The sequence below is a fragment of the Sturnira hondurensis genome, unplaced genomic scaffold (genome assembly GCF_014824575.4).
Source record: "Sturnira hondurensis isolate 20B ecotype Veracruz unplaced genomic scaffold, ASM1482457v3 Scaffold0003693, whole genome shotgun sequence".
In the NCBI taxonomy this organism is placed as follows: Eukaryota; Metazoa; Chordata; class Mammalia; order Chiroptera; family Phyllostomidae; genus Sturnira; species Sturnira hondurensis.
The window spans coordinates 2,104,568-2,121,635 of NW_028076324.1; the positions used below are offsets into that span (position 1 = coordinate 2,104,568).

At 54.4% G+C, this 17,068-nt stretch overlaps 1 protein-coding gene and 1 long non-coding RNA gene across 2 annotated transcripts; one reads left to right on the plus strand and one right to left on the minus strand.

The window, feature by feature from the left end:
* Nucleotides 1–5,098: 5,098 nt before the first annotated feature.
* HAND2 (heart and neural crest derivatives expressed 2) lies at nucleotides 5,099–7,816 on the minus strand. The gene is made up of 2 exons (XM_037042727.1): nucleotides 7,214–7,816; nucleotides 5,099–5,874 (listed from the first exon to the last, which is right to left on the minus strand). Exons 1-2 carry the CDS (start codon nucleotides 7,766–7,768, stop codon nucleotides 5,776–5,778), a joined length of 654 nt encoding a protein of 217 aa, XP_036898622.1. The 5' UTR covers nucleotides 7,769–7,816; the 3' UTR covers nucleotides 5,099–5,775.
* Nucleotides 7,817–8,838: 1,022 nt separating this feature from the next.
* Nucleotides 8,839–15,447, plus strand: LOC118984580 (uncharacterized). Its single transcript, XR_005065943.1, has 3 exons — nucleotides 8,839–8,991; nucleotides 9,386–9,497; nucleotides 15,203–15,447. It is a non-coding gene; the product is annotated as an uncharacterized LOC118984580 (long non-coding RNA).
* The last annotated feature ends 1,621 nt before the right edge of the window (nucleotides 15,448–17,068 follow it).

The window sequence follows — 17,068 nt, forward strand, 5'->3', positions numbered from 1 at the left end:
GGTTCTGGAGCTGGCTCATCCCAGCGACCAGGACAGTGGCCCAAGTGCCAGCGGCGGAGGTCTGAGGTGTGGCCTTCTGTCCAGGAACTATCTGAATCCATCCAGTCGCTGCTCTGATCTTTGAGACACAGTGCGGGGCAAAGCTCCTACCAGTTATGCTTGTGTCAGTGTTTTGCGCCAAGGACACCTCTGGCGTGGTAAGGGGCAGGGAGGCTGAGGAGGGTCTAGGGCATCCGCTCCTTAGACCCATCAGGTGTTTACAGCAGGTGCAAAGACGGAGGCTTGGAGAGAAGTTCTGGTCTGTAATTAGCCCTCCACCCCACTAGGCAGAGACTCTCACTATTTTAGCCCCGAAGGCTGTAGGGGTCAAGCGGGTGCCAGTGCAGGGAGGGCGCCCCTAAGAGTGGCCTAGACCCCCTGGGGCCCTCCTCCTCCCCTCCCCCTCCCCCTTGGCCGACTCGGGCACCGCAGCAAGGGCCTCGGCTGTTAGCGCAGGAGAACGGCACCCTAGCCCGCCGGTCAGGGCCGGATGTGGGAGGTTTTCCAGGCGGAATGCACCGGTCCTGAGAGTTGGAAAATTTAAAGTGGGGAGGAGGGACAGTGGAAAAGTTAACCGGCTCTGCCTCACCTTAAACAAGGAAAGCAAAAAAAACGTCTTCTGGGCTAAAAATACAAACTTAGAGAGTCCCAATGCACAGGCGAGCGGCGAGTTCCAGCTGCCGGCCTGGCCGGGGGAAGACTTGGCCGAGCGGCCGCCCCTTACACCCAGCTCCGCCGGGGTGGCTCCGAGCCGTCTGCCCTGACGTCAGCGAGGCTCCGGCCCCGCCGCGGCGAGATAGGCAGCGCGGCCGGGCGCGGCGCTAATCACTCCCAGATGTCCTTAATAGCGGAGATAAAGACGGACGGAGCGGCCGGGAATAAATTTGTAATCAGGGCTCCACCATCTGATCATCAAAGCGACCCCAATGCCGGGAGAATTTGAAGAGAATGTGTGTGCAGGGCAGGGGGGTCGTGCTCGGGGGGAGAGGAGGGGGCGCTCTGCTGGAAGGACGCGGGAGCAGGGGCGGCCTAACTTCCGCGCGCACGCCCGTCAGACCGCGGTGCGCTGCCGCGGCCACGAGCCCGGAGCCCGCCCGGCGCTGGCCGCTCGCCCGCGGGCTGCTGGCTGGGCCCCGGCCGGCGGCGGCCCGGAGCGGAGTGCGCGCTGCGCCGCGGGCGGGTGGTCGGGAGGCGCGCTCCGCGCCGTTCGGCCCCCGGAAATGTGGGGTTCGCTTCCTCTCCGGGAGTTCGCTCCCCGCCCCTCCTCCCCGTGCAAACAGTTAAAAAACACCTTGTCCCCCTTTCTGCCCGTAGACGTAGACTCTACAGCGCGGCTGAGCTCCAGCCCTGGTCCTGGGCCGCAGCCTGAGCGCGGCTCCAGTGTCTCTCTCTCCAAGGGATCCTGGGCTCCGACAGGCCAGGCGTCCTATTGGTCCCTAAGACCCCGTAGTATCCGTTCCTGGCACTGGGATCCGAACCGCAAGAGTTGGGTCTGGTGGTTGAGTTCCCTCAGGCCAAGTGATCCAGAAAAGCCGGGCAGTGCTCAGATTCAGCTCTCTACAGGGCAGAGGCCACAAGCCGTCTTTCCAGATCATCTCTTGGCGTCTACCACTCGTCTCTTTTCCAAATCCAGGCACGTGGGCGGAACTGGCGGGCAGGGAGAGCACACGGCAGCTGTGGAAGAGAAAATCGCCAGCCGCACGCGCGGCGTTAGACACATCGTTTCCTTAAAGGCACAGGGGTGACTGAGAAGTTTCCCGCGCTTTGTAGACCCGCAATGCAAACACTGTCCACGCTATTGTGGTATACTTTGCACAGTTTACTGTCCCCTGCACACGCATCTCAAGCTCTCTCAAGTGGAACGGCTCTCTCTGAAAAGCAGCCCGAAGGCCTCCTTCCAATCCCTGTGGCTTTGCACTGGAGCTCATTCTTACCCTCGACACTCTATCCTGCAAAATACGTGTGCACACAACATATTCACCCTCCTGTTACCTTAACAGCTGGGTGAGATGCCAGCTCCGCGATCATCACGGTGGGGAGTGGGTCCTGCCGTCACTGGCCCCACTACTGCACTCACTCACCTTAGGTGGAGACCCCCAAGCTGCACGACCCTCCTACGCTTGAAGAGGGCAGCCTGGGCTGGAGGTCCACCCTTCCCAGGTGCCCTATCCACCGGCTATTCCACTCAGAAGCTGGAACTCCCCATGGATCCTTGGAAGGGGGGACCTCCGGAATTCAGAAGGCAAGAAGAACATCAGGTGATCTGGTTGTCATCTTCTTGGCATCTTGACCTGAAAAAGCTCTGAAAGCTGCCGTCAGTATCCTGGCTGGGGGGGGCGGGGGGTGAAAGTCCTGGAAAACCGAGCCCGGGAACACGGAGTGTGCTTAGGTCCCCCTCTGTTGAGTTTTCCAAATCACTTCCCAAGAAAATTGAGAATGGGTTTGTAGGGACACACACACACACACACACACACACACACACACACACACACACACACACACACAGCAGTGAGCCCTAGCCCGGCTTGTGCTCCAGGGTTATCAGGCGCTGGGCCTGCGCGGCGGTCTGGGGCCCAACCCTGACAGCCAGATCTACCATCAATTTACCTTCCGCCGCCCCAGCTTCCCATTTAGCTTTTAACGTCAAATCCTGCATTTTTGTCGGCTCCGGCCTGTCTAGAGAGCTTGTGATTTCGCTGCAGGAGTGATTGCTTTTAACAAAATGGCAGCAACCACATTATCCGAGCAATTAAAACAGAGACCTTTTAGCCATCCCGCAAGGCAGGAACTTGAAAACTTTTTTAAGGAGAAAGAAAGGGAGTTAAAAACAGATATAACTGTGTAGAAGAGAAAAGCATGGGAGCCCCATGCGCATGAGAAACGCCTGCCTGTCCAACCTACCACTCACTTGCTCACTTAACAACATGAAGCAGGGATGTTGGGAGGCTGGAGTGACTCATAATCTGCGTGTTTTGCCGGTGGGAGTGTCGGGCCTTTTAGGGTGTGCCTCTGGTTAGGCGGTTTGGGCTCCTGGGTTGTCGGTCCTGCTTCAGGTCTGGCTTTCGGGTTCCTGACGGACAGGAATGTTGAGGTGGTTTGAAGAGTGGGGTCTTCTGCTGCTGCTGGGCAGGAGGGAGCAGTGTGGTAGGCAGGAGAGGAAAGGAGAGGAGAGGGGAGCCCGGGCCCGGGCCGGAAAAAGACAGCGGATTTCTTGAGAGTGGGTTTACAAGCTTGTGTAGAAGCAAGCTGGCCTGTCCCAACGGTGCCGCCAGAGTTGTCTGGTTCCCTTCAGCTGGTGTTTAATAAACCAGAAAAAGTGTGAAACTAGCAAAAATGCATGAAGGCCCAGATGGCGAAGTAGACCAGCTACTCAAGTCAAGCGCTAGCACACATGCATGATGAAGATAACTCCTTCCTGGCTCCCGTTCTGAAAACCTCCCCGCCTCCCCACCGTTCACTCCACTACTTCGGGAGACGCTTTCCAGCGACCCCTAAGATCTGGCTGGTGTCTTTCCCTTCAACGGATTAAAGTAAAAATGCCAAAGGTGGCAGGAGGTAGGAGAGGGAGGGAGCCACTCGGTCAAACGGACAGGGATCCGGAGAGTAATAGAAAAATCAGGGCGCGCCTCCCTCTGCCCCCCAGCGCTATAAACAAAGGCAAGTGTCTGTAAACACAGCCCCGCGCCCACCACGTCGGCCCAGCGCCGGCTGACCCGAGGGGAGAAAGTTCAGATCGTTTTGGTCGAGTTGTTCTAACCCCTCGCCCTCGCGTTGTCAGCTGCCCGCAGAAGAGACCCGCAGAGCCACTCGCTGTCGCTCCCCGGGCACTTGCGGAGTCCCCTGCTGCAGGCGGCGCGCTCAGAGTGGGCACCGGCCAGACGTGGGAACCGTTGGGATGTGAGGGGAGGGTCTGCGCCCGAAGCCGAGGTGCGAACATCACCCCGAGGATGGGTTCCAAGATGGAAAGCCTCTGGCAAGCCTCCCTAACACCAGATTTATATACGTGGCGTTTCATGAAACAAACCGCTTTTTAATACGTTTCACCTTTCTTCCCTCCCCCCTCCCCACTCCTCAATCCCTCCTCCCCCTTTCCCCCCTCCCCGGCCCGCCGAGTCCTTTAAGGCACGCCATCCCTGGTTCCTAGCGCGGGGGTTCAGGCTCTAGCCAAGCCCTCGGCGGGCGAAGGAGGCCTCGGGGACTTCCTTCCGGGTCGTGCTGGGACTCGGAGGGACCAAACCTCGGGCGGGGTGCAGTCCCCCGGGGCTGGTAGTCGGGCAGGGAGTCGCTTGCTAGGCTGGCATGCGGCCGGGAAGACTTCAGACACCGCGCAGTTAACATTGAGTTCCCTGTAGCGCCTTGTAAATCGGGCTCCCACCACCCACCCCCTTTAAACCCTTGGTCGAGTTCGAGATTTCTTACTTGGTGTTACCTCAGTTCTTTGCTACCTAATCAGGGACTTCTCCGAAGGCCCTCCCTCTCCCCCCGGCCTGCTCAGAGGAGAGTCCACACCACTCCTCCCCCGCCACCCCCACGCCGTCGAGACCACGCGTCACCTCCTCTTTTCTCTTTCCTTTTCCTCTCTCCTTTCTTAGATGAAAACCCTATATTTTGAGTTAAAGGCTCTAATGCCTGGGATCCTCTCCAAACCTCCTCAGCTGAAAACGCGCTCCCCAACAGAAGCCTAGGTCCCCACCAAATGGCTTCTGGTTGATTTCAGGAAAACAAGGACACCTTTCCACCTTCTGGGGGGACTGAGGCCTTTCTCCAGCCCAGACCCTCCTCCTACAGACAACTCAGGGTTCTCCTGGGGGTTTGGGGGGGAGGGTGGTCAGGAGGGAGGAGCCCAGGGCTGTAGCAAGATTTTCATCAAGGACCCGTCTCTTTTTGGGACCACCACTCCCTGGGGGGACGACTGCTCAAGTTGATTGGTCGAAATCACTGACTCTTTCACATAAAGTTAGAGGCAATCATGATAATTTAGTTTACTTCTGAATACTTTAAATATTATGAAAACAAATATAACAGTTTTGTTTTCAAAACTCTTTTGAGGTATCAACTATTAAAAGATTGGGGTTTTGTAAAAAAACACACAGTGGTTTATTGAATACTTACAACGTTTACACCTTCAATATTAATTAAATTCCACTTAGTTTTAGAGGACGGAAGTGCACAAAACAAGTAGCTGTTGGAAACATCTTCAAATAGAGAACAACCACGGATGAAACGACAGCACGAGATACCGCCCCCAACGGAAATGTTAGCGGCCCCGCTTTCCGTTTTGAAATAAAGCTTTATAATCCCCAGGAATATTTATATCCAAAGGCCAATTATTAAAGATACACTTCACATACACACCAATGTCCTCTGTCTGTTATGTGGAAGGGTGGGTGGGCAGGGGCCACGCTGGTGTCTACACAGCCAGGGGGGAACATTCAAACACAGAGAATCTACGAGACGACGGGATCCCTTACCACGCGGGAGTGTCCTCTTCATATTAAAATATGGAATGCTTTTCTTCAAATATCCACTATTTTTGAAGGGGGAGATGGGGAGCGGATGCCTCAAAGCGGGGCAAAGAGAGGGGAGGCAAATTGCACATAAATAAACCGGATGACTCCAAATGCAAGTAGTCCTTGGGTGGGAGCGCGTAGAGCTTGCCCGGAGTCCTGGCTTTACATCCGGCTCCTGGGCCCCAGCTCACTAGCGCTCTCCTCCGCCTCCTCCTCCTCCTCCTCCTCACTGCTTGAGCTCCAGGGCCCAGACGTGCTGCGGCCAGCCCGTCCGGCCTTTGCTTTTCTTGTCGTTGCTGCTCACTGTGCTTTTCAAGATTTCATTCTGGGCAGAAGGGAGGCGAGGGGGAGAAAAGTGGAAAGAGAAATTCAGAGAGGAAACCTGGTTCCACGCCACCCCCATGCTCCCCGGGCTCGAGAAGATAGTGAGACAGGGAGGAAGGCATGGAAGGTGCGATGGCTTTCGTTTCTAGCCCCTGCGGAAAGGCTACGAAGACTGGCGCTGTCCTAGCTACAGCCCAGGCCTCAAAGCGCCTGCAACCCTCAAATATCAGATCGGCACGTTTATAAGCAATCACCCGTTTTCAGGTCCTTTATGGAGACCTGGGGGCCCTTATCGGGGTCAGCGCTAAATGCGGTTTCCCCGGTTTCGATCGCAATCCCACATCCGCACTCTCAGGAAGAAAGGAAGAACTTCCCTGGCCTTGGCTTGGGCCTGTGGGCCCTCGGCTCTCCGCCACCAGCTCAGCAGTGCTTCTCCTCCAAGGCCTCTGAAACCCCTGGGCATTTTGGAGGTCACTCGTTTATGCAGCGCCTAAAGCGCCACAGGCCCCAAGGAAGAAACACTCGACAAAAGGGATTATTTTTCAGGTCCCTTTTGGCAACCGCCTTGCTCTGAGCACCATCACCCTAAGAGAACTTGGTAGGGACTTGGGAAAACTAATTTTCAGTTATAATTTCGAGTTATTGTTAACAGTGATCATAGTAATATTTACTCTTTGTCTTAAAATGTGCAGGTCAATGCAAATAAAGGAAGAAATACCCATCAAATGTACTCATCTGATAAACAGCATTTTAACCTCATGCCCAAAGAGAAAGTGCAGCTGCATTTTGACCTTAAAAGTGCTTATTTCGTGTTTAGCTTTATGTCTTCGGGGCACAGTAAGAACAACCATAAAACTCTCTTAGAATCAGTGGCGGCCTCGTTTTCAAAAGGTAGAAATGGAATCAATAGTAACCTAATTGGAATGGAGAGTTTATGGGAGACTTATTTTTGGAGTATCTCGAAGCACTGGATTGGAGGCCCGATGCGGTTCCAAAGGTCACAGAATGAGGGTTCTGGGCCAGTGCTATCGGAAGATCAGGCGCGACCCTGAGACTGCGAGGTCCGCCCTAAGCGCCTGGGAGATCAGCGGTAACCCGGAGGAAAGATAGCCAGCGCGAGGCACCCCTCTTACCTAACCTCCTTCTCCTGCTGGCACCCTCCCCTCACCTCCTCTGCCTTTTTGGAAAACCATCCCTACCGAGAGCTGGTGCAAACGACGTAGGCTCAGGAGGCAGCCAAAGAAAGCAGGATGCCATTGCTCAACCCATGTGAAAAGAGACAGGGAGCACCAGCCACTCGAACCCCGCAAACCCACTGCCCACTGACCCCTGGTACTAACCAGTTCTTTCTTCCTTTTCTCTTCTTTCACATCTGTCTTCTTGATTTCCGCCTTGAAGGCCTCCGCCTCGCCGTTCTGGTCGTCCTTGGCCAGCAGGTCCATGAGGTAGGCGATGTAGCTGGTGGCCAGGCGCAGTGTCTTGATCTTGGAGAGTTTGGTGTCGGCAGGCACGTTGGGGATGCACTCGCGCAGTTCGGCGAAGGCGCTGTTGATGCTCTGAGTCCTCCGCCGCTCCTTGCGGTTGGCGGTGCCCCGGCGCTTCACGGGGCGCGGCCCCCCCAGGCCCGGGGGCCCGGCACCCGGCGGCACCCCCCCGTAATGGGAGTGGTCCAGGCCGGCGGCGCCGCTGGCATAATCGGGGCTGTAGGACAGAGCCATGCTGTAGTCTGGGGGCGACATCTCGGGGTGGCCGATGAGCCAGCCATGGAAGTAGGGGTTCTCCTCGTGGCTGCAGCGGCTGGCGGCGGCGGCGGCAGCTGCGGCGGCGGCAGCGGCGAACGGGTAGCCCTCATGGTGCACCACTGGGTGGTGGGGGAAGCCCCCCACCAGACTCATCTCGCCCTCCGCGCCCCTCCACGCGCCCCAGCGTGCGCGCAGCCCCGCCGCCCCCTGGGCCCGGGCCCCTGCTTCGGCGCTCGGCGGCCTCCCCCACCCCCCACCCCCCAGCCCCGGGGCGCCCGGGCCGGCCCGGCAGCCGCAGAGGGGGCTGCTGCAGCCCGGGCCCCGGCCCCCCGCCTGGCCGGCCGGGCCCGCCTCAGCAGCGCTGCGGCCGCCGACTCCCCATGGGGCGCGGCGAGCTGGTCCCGGCACCGTGCGCCCTTGGCCGCCGCCGCCGGCTCCCGCCTTGCTCCACGGCCCGCGCGCCGGCTGCTGCTTCCCGGGGTGCCGAGGGGACGCCGAATCTTCGGGTGCTCATGCAAAATTGCCCGGCTCCCGCGAGGCTGCTTCTCGGAGTCGCGGGGCTCCACGCCCCGGCCGCGCTCCTGGCACCGAGTCCCGGGACGAGTCCGAGCCGCCGTTGGAGGAGCCGGCCCGGCTCTGCAGGGAGGCGGCGGGGTCGACTGCTCACCGTGAGGCCCCCTTCGTGCGACCCTCCCCTTCCCGCCCCTTCCCCTCCCCCCACCGGCCCGATCTGGGTTCTTGGGCGCTTATTGTTTTAATGAAATTTTTGGCGGTGGTTGTTTTGGTCCTTGAATGTGATTTTAGCTGCGAGTAACGTGTCCTCGCTCCTCTAGGGCTCCCTCGGAGGGTTTTCAGAGAGGTCTCAGTGCATCCATTTTCTCAGATCCTCTCCTTTCGGGGGAAGGATCTGGGGCCCTGCGGTCGCCTTGCAGCGCGAAGGCCCTGGGCTCCGGCTGCCAGAGGGGTCTGCTCGGCGGCCACGGGAGCTCCCGGGTGGCGGCGGCGGCGGCGGTTCTGGGCTGGACGCCGCGAGGGGACCAGGCGAATTTTCCCAGCAAGATCTCCATGTACAGCTACATCTTTAGGGCCGCTCGGGTTAATATATGTCGTCAGAGGCTCCTCACGCCAATCCCGGGGCGGCGGGGGCGGCGCCTCGCTCCCTCCGCAATAAAACTTTTTGATGTTCTTTTTGCTAATTGCCGAGGTCCTCTCCTAGGATTGGCTGCCCCTTCATAACCATAAGATAATTAAAACGAGGGGGGGCAGGGTTAAAAAAACTTTTTTATCAGCCAGAGGTTAATGCAAGTGTTTAACAGATGCTTCATTATTAAAATATTTCCCCCCCACCTCTCAAATATTGAAGAATCTCAAACCAGGTACGGTATCACTCCGTTTTTTTTCTTTTCCTAGTTAAATAAAAGGAATGTAGATACTGCTTTTCGAAGTTGGATAGGTAACCGAGGCAAGAAATTCAGCTGGCATTCGGGTGCAGTTTTGTGCGGGGCCGAGAGCAGAGGCGGCAGGACCCCCACAAAGGGGCGGCCGAGCCGAGAGGGGCGCAGGGCGCGGCGGCAGCGACGGCTGAGGCTTAGACTTGGGCACAGGCTGGGAACTCCCGGCTCCGTGTTCCTTCACTTACCCACCGCCGAAATCCGGGCGCGGGCACTGGGTGCGGCTCCTGTTATTGTGGCTGCTTTTGGAGGTCACGGGCGAGACCCCCGGGGGAACGGTCAGGCTGATGGAAAATCCTCTTATTTCCATATTCTTCAGGGACACCAGTCCTCAGGAAGACCTTGGGCGATTTCAAAGCGCAGGCACCTCGATTCCTCGAATTGGTGATGTGGCCGGCACTGGTGTTCCCCTGGTTTAACTAGCCTGTTTGGTAAGTAACTGAATATTTTTTACAGCGTGTTCAGAGCTTATTTTCCAGTTTTTATGAACAAACATATAAATATATCTCCGCATTCCTGCCTCTCCCATAAAAGCGGGCATCTGTGGAAAGCAGGTTTAGTTAGCGGAGAGGAACCATTAAACACCGGTTTAAGAGGCAGGCCAGGAGGACGGCTCGTGCATGTTTAGACTGCTGGCAGTGGCGATCTTGAACGCATTAGAACGGACAGTGGATCTCTACTTGTAAGTCACGGGGCCGCAGGGCTCCGGCCCACGGCCCTCCAGCGGGAGCGGCTGCAGAAGGATCACAGGAGACTCGTTGGTCGGGTGAGGGGCGGTGGGAATGGACAGTGTCAGGAGCTGAAGTTACCCCCGGGCTTGGCCAGGAGCCTCCAGGGGAAGCTGCTGTACATAGATGGTCGCGGAGGACCCCACTCGATAGATTCCGGTGTGGAAAAGGGTGCCCACAGAAGCCCGCGAGCTGCAAGTTAGAGGGGCAGGAGGGAAGACTATGTAGAAGCTCCTGCAGGCTTGGGCAGCCTGCAACACGCTGCTGGGCCTGGCCAGGGTCCACCAACCATGCCACCTTGGTCATCGTCTTTCGAAGGCAGGCCTCTCCTTGCCCTCTGGGTGCTTTCCCATGGGGTGTATAATTCAGGGATGGAAGGCAAGGTCCAGCGAGAGGAGGGCAGGGTTAGGGGGGCATCCAATCCCTGTGCTGCCAGGGATTCCAGGCCCCAGCACAACAGCACTGAGAAGTATTATTTTAGGTTTGCTGCCTCGGGGCAGTAGGACAGGGGAAGGAACTCAGGGACGTGGAAACAGGCTGGGTGTCCATATGAGGCGCATTCTGTCCCATTGGACGTCAGCGTCACTGGATGCCCTCAGCAAAATGTCTTAGGGCAGAGAGCAGGGAATGGAGAGTGGCTTGGGACAAAGTCATTGGGAAGTGCCAGGAGCTTACACTTGGGCTCTGAACCAAACAGGGATCGAGCGTTTCAAACCCCCAACTTGGGTGGGTCTGCAGTTTTGGACACAAGGAGAGTCTTTCTAAACCCGTGTTCTTCTACGAAAGACTGTAAGTAGTGTGGTCGGGGTTCTGTTTACATTTTCACCCAGAGGCAAACCCTGAATGTGTAAATACTGGTAGTTCAATCCCCTGACATTTGATACATAAAAAAAAAAAAAGATCTGTTTATAAAAACACATCTAGGCCCTGAGAGCAGGTAGACAAAGTAAGATGGTTGCATCCTGGCTGGGAACAGATAAAAATTCTCAAAGAGTAGCTGCTAGTCTGCTTTCAGATCCACAGGGAGTTTTGAGAACTGAGCAGAGGAAGAAGAGGCCCAGGAGAGGGGTGAGTTGGAGAATAGGATGCTGTGTCCGTGAGAGGCAAGTGGCCTCAGTGGCGAAGGCTTCAGAACTTGCCTTTCTCATGGTCTTTTCATTGAAACAACAACAACAACAGAATGAGTGAGTCCCTTCATGGTCCCAGATAGCAGGGCCAGTGATAAAAGAGATGGACCCCATGGGACAGAAAAAAGTCATAAAAGATGCTAATCTGAGCATCAGTCCTCACTGACAGTGTCATTATCAGGTAATTAATGTGGTCCAAGGGTGCAGGGCTTCGTTTATCTCCGAAAGCCAAAAGCAGGGGCGATGGCCTTAGAAAGGCGGCTTGGAGGCAGGGACAGGACGGTGAGCTCGACTGTCTTCAGCTTTATTTACTGACTCAGAGGCCAGACTAGCCGAGCTCCACTCTGAATTCTCAAGCAAATGTGGCCATGTTCCCCTCTTCGTGTTCTCCTTGACACCTTTTCTCCAGTATCTCTATTGGGAAACTGAGTTAGCTTGCTGCTTTGGAAAGCTGTGAGGCAAAGATGCCGCCTCCAGTTTTCCTTCCATGTAGCTGACCTGTGCCTTCCCGAGAAGCGGTAGTGAGGAAATGATGGCGGTGGTGGCGATGAGAGAGTTCCAGGCTTAGCTGTCAGCCCAGTGACCCCACCGCAGGGCATAGGAGTGTGGCTTCTGGTGTGTGCTCCCCAAAGGGCACATTTCCCGAGCACTCAGAGGGCCCGGCTGGTGGCAGTCCTAGCAGGGGTGCCCAGGGGAGGAATCCTGGCAAAGGCAGACTTCCTGCCTCTCCTTTTCCGAGACCAGGGGTTGCAACTTGTCTTACCCTGGTCGGTCCGGGGTCCACTTCCCAGGGGGGCTACCCTGGTTTGGGAGAATGTTTGTGATTCTCTGTCCCCGTCTTCCAGGTCCTAGCTGATGCTGTACTTACGCACTGTGCTGTGCCTTACATCTGCCTCCAGCTAAACAGACAGAACCGGGTTCAAACATTTCTTTTGTGCCCATGTCTCTGTCCCTTTCCCTCCACTCCCACCCCTTCCCGTGGAGAAGATTCAAAGAGCAGAAGAGAGGCTGAGCACTCCCCCGCACACGTTTGCATCTTGTGAGATACTACTTTTAAAATCAATCTGGTTTGAACTAAATATTTTTTTAAAAAAAAACTTCAGTCTGTTTTCAGGGGAAATACAGATCTTATTGAGGTATTTATTATTCCAAAGGCAAGGGCAGTAAGTATCTTGTGTTTGCTCATGAGAACTCAAAGTAAACTGGACCCGAAAGGAACCAGGCCAGAGAGCCATAAACACACATTTTATGTTTACGGGAAGTATGGCTCAAGTCCCTTCGTCATTTTTCAAATCTCGTTTTACCTTATTTTCCCAACCAACGTCGAAGAACCCGAACACTCCCCTATTTATAATGAGAGATCCCCGAGTGTGCTAAAAAACCCCAGAAACGCATCAAACCCAGAAGGTGACAGAAGAAGCAATATGTTCTTGAAGATGCAACCCTAGCCCCACCTGCTCCAAGGACGGTGCTTCATGTGACACCCAGATGGTCCTGCCCTCCTGCCTGTACCAGGGTGGGACTGAGTCACTTTTACATGCTAGCTGATGAGGTTCAGAGCCCTTAGGGCACTTAGGAGGCCGCCTATTGCCTGAGTGGCGTGGTGGCAAGGATTTCTCTAACCCATGTTTCGTAAACAAGGAAACCCTCAATTCCTTGTTTTCCTTTTTGGAAATAGTTGTCGACAGACATGGCAAGTGCCAGTGGCTCCAGAAATGAGGTGCTGCTCACGGGGTTCACACCCGCAGAGCGGAACCAAGTTCGATTGGACTTTTATGCCTGTTTCAGAAATGAAGGGCAAGAAAAGCTTCCCTTGGCTCTTAAGAGGTTGTGTTTCTCTTGAGCATTTTCTTGTTTGGATTTTGGGTTTGGGGGCAAGATATTGATGAGTGAGCCCTCTTCCCACCTCTTCCCCACCCAGAGCAGTTCTGTGGAGTTGGGGGTGGGGAGGGGCTGACCCAACTGCAGTGCTGACTAAGGAGGGGCCGATTGCTCGTTAGTCCTTTAGTCTAGTTAAGATTAAGAGACATTTAAGTCGGTGGAGAAAACTGAGACTTGCTTGGTGCCTGTGTATCTGCCCAGTTTTGCCTCTCCCTCCCCCTTCCCCTCTATAGTCCCTCTCTTTTGTCCCTCCTCTCCTCTTTCTCCCCTCTCTCTTCCCCTCCCTTCTAATTTGCCTCCAGCAAGGTTTAGATTTACAAGGTTTTTGATGTTACTGAACCTAAGACTGATGACGAAGAATAAGATACTGGCTTATCCTAACTCTTCTCAGAAAAAAACCTTTTTTAAAAAAAATTGAGATATAATTGACATATAATATTGTGTAAGTTTAATGTATACAACATGTAAGAAAAATCTTAATATTCAAGATTACTGGCATTGGGAATTTTCATTTTCTCCAAATAATTAATAACTAGATCTCCATGTTAACTGGAAGATATTCAGCTGGTCTGGAAGGATTTTCATTGATAAGAGAGAATTAAATACTTTGCTGGGTATCCTAGCCTGTCAAACTGAAATGCTTACTCAAACGGAAAAGAATAAAGGATCATGGGCATGGGAAGACCCCACAAGAGGCAGTATGATGCTTATATGGGATGTGTTATGAATGTTATTAGAGGGGCCCTAAGAGGTACTGTAAATCTGACCTTTGCTACTTTGTAGTAAAATATAAAGTTTAGAGCACAAGTGGCATAAGAAAATATATCCCACAGGACTTATGTTAAGTCCTCATCCACATTCTGGTTTCAAGCAAATTCCATCCACATTAGCAGCATTTTCTTCCAAGCCGGGAGGAAATCATTCGCCTTCAGACGAGGAAGTAATTGTAACTTTGCGTACGTGCTCTGTGGAAGTAGTAAGTAATGGACTTCAACTGGTCTGCAGTCCCGTCTGGTGTTCAGAAGAAGAAGTGAAAGAAAAGGGCAATTTAAAAGGTGGGGCTTTGGACAAACTGTTTCGGGGACTGAAAGGTTGGTTTGTGACTTGAGGGCCAGGCCATGGCCAGTTCTGAGTGCAGTGTGCTTGCATTCCTGGAAGTCCTGGTCTGAGGCCTCCTCTGCAAATCCACACAGATGGATTTTTCTAGCCTGGGCAGTTTCTCCCAAACCCTTTCTACTTTCTCCTAGGGCCTTTGCTTCTAGACAAGGGACTTGAGCCAGGATGGTTAGGTTTCAGGTTAACAAAAAGAAACACTTTTATTGTCAATATTAATGGCAAACCTCGATTTTTACAAGGCTTGGGTTTAGCAGCGTGAGCAGATCAAAAGCAGCTTGCCTTGATTTCTCAATATTCTCTGGAGCTTAGAAAATTAACTGCAATTTTGGGCCTAACGAAACAACACACACACCAAGTTACAGAGATGTTAAAGTTAATCTTTCAGCAGAGATTTTTTTTTAACCTGTGTATACAACATGTCAGGATCTAATAAATTTGCCCACTGAACCCAAGGTGAGTTTTGAAGGAGACCCCCTTAAGAAAACGTGTGAGCAGGGTGTCTTCATTTGCAATGTCACCAGCCTGTTTCTGTGTGTGCATTCCACACTCGCCTTTCTGGCTGGGGAAGGATCCGGCAGACTGAGGTCTCCCTGGTAATTTGGGTATACCGAGTCTCCAGTTAATGACAGATAATCAGCCTTTGGGTCATTCGGTCATTCTCTTATTACAGACCCCTCCTGCTCTCTCTGATCTCCCTTCAAACTAAATTTCACACAAATAAAGCAAGACAGGGACAAACTCTTAAAAAGAGGGGGAGAGAAAGAGAAAGAAATATTAGAAACTCCTGATACAGAACTCTAAACAAGGAACGGCGAGCTAAAAGAGGATAGGAAAGAACATCTTATCAAAATGAACATGCTGTGTACAAAACATGAAAAGAAAAGGCTCTGGTTTCTGTTAAAGTGACAGAGAATTAAAATAAAAATAATTGCGGGCAGAAAAGTTATAAACAGAGAAGGCAGGATGCTTGCTGGAAATGCGCAGCACTGGGAGGCTAATTGTTGTTACAGATTGTATATCGGCCCCACGGTTGGAGAGGCGCTACTTTGTTCCATTTTCCAGAAGAGAATGGTTTTCTTTCTGATACTTGTGTGAGTGCCCACTTAAGTTAACACAGGCCCAAACCTCTAGGAACAAAACATGGAATTGCATTCTGCTTGCAGAGCCTCCAACTTCAAACGAAAGAATTGGTTTTATGCAAGAAAAGCAGAATTCCATTCGGAACACACTTGGAGGCTTCACTAAATGGGTGACACTGGTGTTTTTTTGTTTTGCCGACAGAAGGTGCAGGCCATTCTTGGGGAAGTCCAACCGAAGCCAGGCCTCCTCTGCCACCCAGGGGTCCTCCTTCTCCCAGTCTCCATCTGCCTGTGGCTCCAGAAAGACAGACTTCAGACTGGCGGAGCTACATCTCTGACCAGATCCCTCTGGGCTCCTGTGGCCCTAAGAGCTCTGGTGAGAGCACCCCCCAGTCTCATTTTTACCCCTGACCTTGGCTTTCTTGGCCCAGGTCCAGGGCTCTGGAAGGGTCAAAGTCTAGCCACTGGTGTTGTGCACAAGTCCCAAGTTTTCAATCTGGTGAAAGACTGGAACTTTGGCTCAGGGTTTGATCAGCTCACAGTTCTACAAGTTAGAGGACCAGGCGGGAGATGGCAGCAGGTGGCCAACTGTGGGTCTGGCACCCCTTGACTTGCCAGCACAGCTATCGAACTCTTCTCTCTCGCACTTCTGTGTTTCTTCTAGGCCCAGCTGAAATGCCACCTCCTCCAGGAGTCCTTTCCAGATGTAGCTTCCCTTCTCTCTCCTCCCTCAAATCAGATTTCTTCCTTCTGAACTTCTCTCTGGTGCTGCTGCTCCGGTCTCTCCGGTGGACCTCTGGGCACTTCCTGTGGGCCGTGGAGGGACCAATCAATGCACTGAAGCCAGTAGGTACTTCAACAGCTTGTGTGAAAGGGTGATTCCGAGCAACCAGGTGAGTTTCGCTATTCCAATAGCAGTCGAATTGGTTTTTATTTTGAAGGCGACTAGAGCTAGTAGAGGAGGGCATCGCCCTCCATTAGGGAGCAGGTCTACATCTCTCAGCTAATGGGAGGGCCAGGGAAGGCCTCCTCCCGTTGATCGCAGTGGCACTGGGTCTGCGGCAGCCAGCTCTGGATCCGAGAGTGGGGGACGCAGTCCAGCCTCGCCGGTACTCCCCTGACCTCCTGGGCTCCGGAGGCAGAGCCGGCACGTCGGACTCTGGGCTCCCCACTGACCCGCGCCGCTTTCTCTCTAGGCCTTAGTTTCCCCATCTGAACAAGGGGGTAACGACACTGACCTCGAGGGTGTTTAGGGAAGACTAAGCGAGATCTGTTTGCTCTCGATAAATATTTATGTATTTTCTCTTCCTGCCTTTTTGGTTTCTTGACTCTCTTCCAGGGGCCTGAAGACCCAACCTAATAACTAGGGCCGGGTCGCTTCTGGGGCACCGAGCGCCTCCGCTGGGATCACGAGGGCCTCGGCCGTCGCAGGACCGCGAGACGCAGAGTGAGACGCGGGGCAGCAGCCGCAGCTCAGGCCTGTTAGGGGACAGGAAGCGCATCCAGAGTCGCCACCCCAGACTTAGGCCGCTGTGTTGGCTGCTGGGCCGCGCCCTCCCTCCGGGTTAAGTTTTCGTTTGGATCCCACCGCCCTCTCGGTAACAACCGCCGAGGAGGGCAGTTCTCCGCCGCTCAGGCCCAAGGCGGCCACGGCTGCGGGGAGGGAGGGACCGCCCTCCCCGGCTTCCTCCTGCGGGTCTCCCAGGACTTTTCGCCGGAGGCGGGCAGGAAGGGGTTAACGGCGCCCCTCCCCCACCGCGTCCTCCGTGCCGGGCGAAGGCCGCCGCCTCCCTCGCGAGGTCTCATTAGGGAAACCCTTACCGCTATTTTCAACATTTCCTCAATCAAGAACCTTTAAATAGAGCTGCACAAACAAATTGGCGGCAAAAGCGTAGATCTTGTCACGATTGAGACCAATCCCAATATTTCAGCCTTGTTTGCTTTGCAATTACGGGTTGGCTTGTGGCAGCGGTGCCACCGGGGCAAATCTGCAGCCGCCCGCTTTCTCCTCCGCACCCCGGGCGGGTGGAGGAGGCGACGCGCGGAGCCGCCGCCGCCGGGGGCAGGGGGT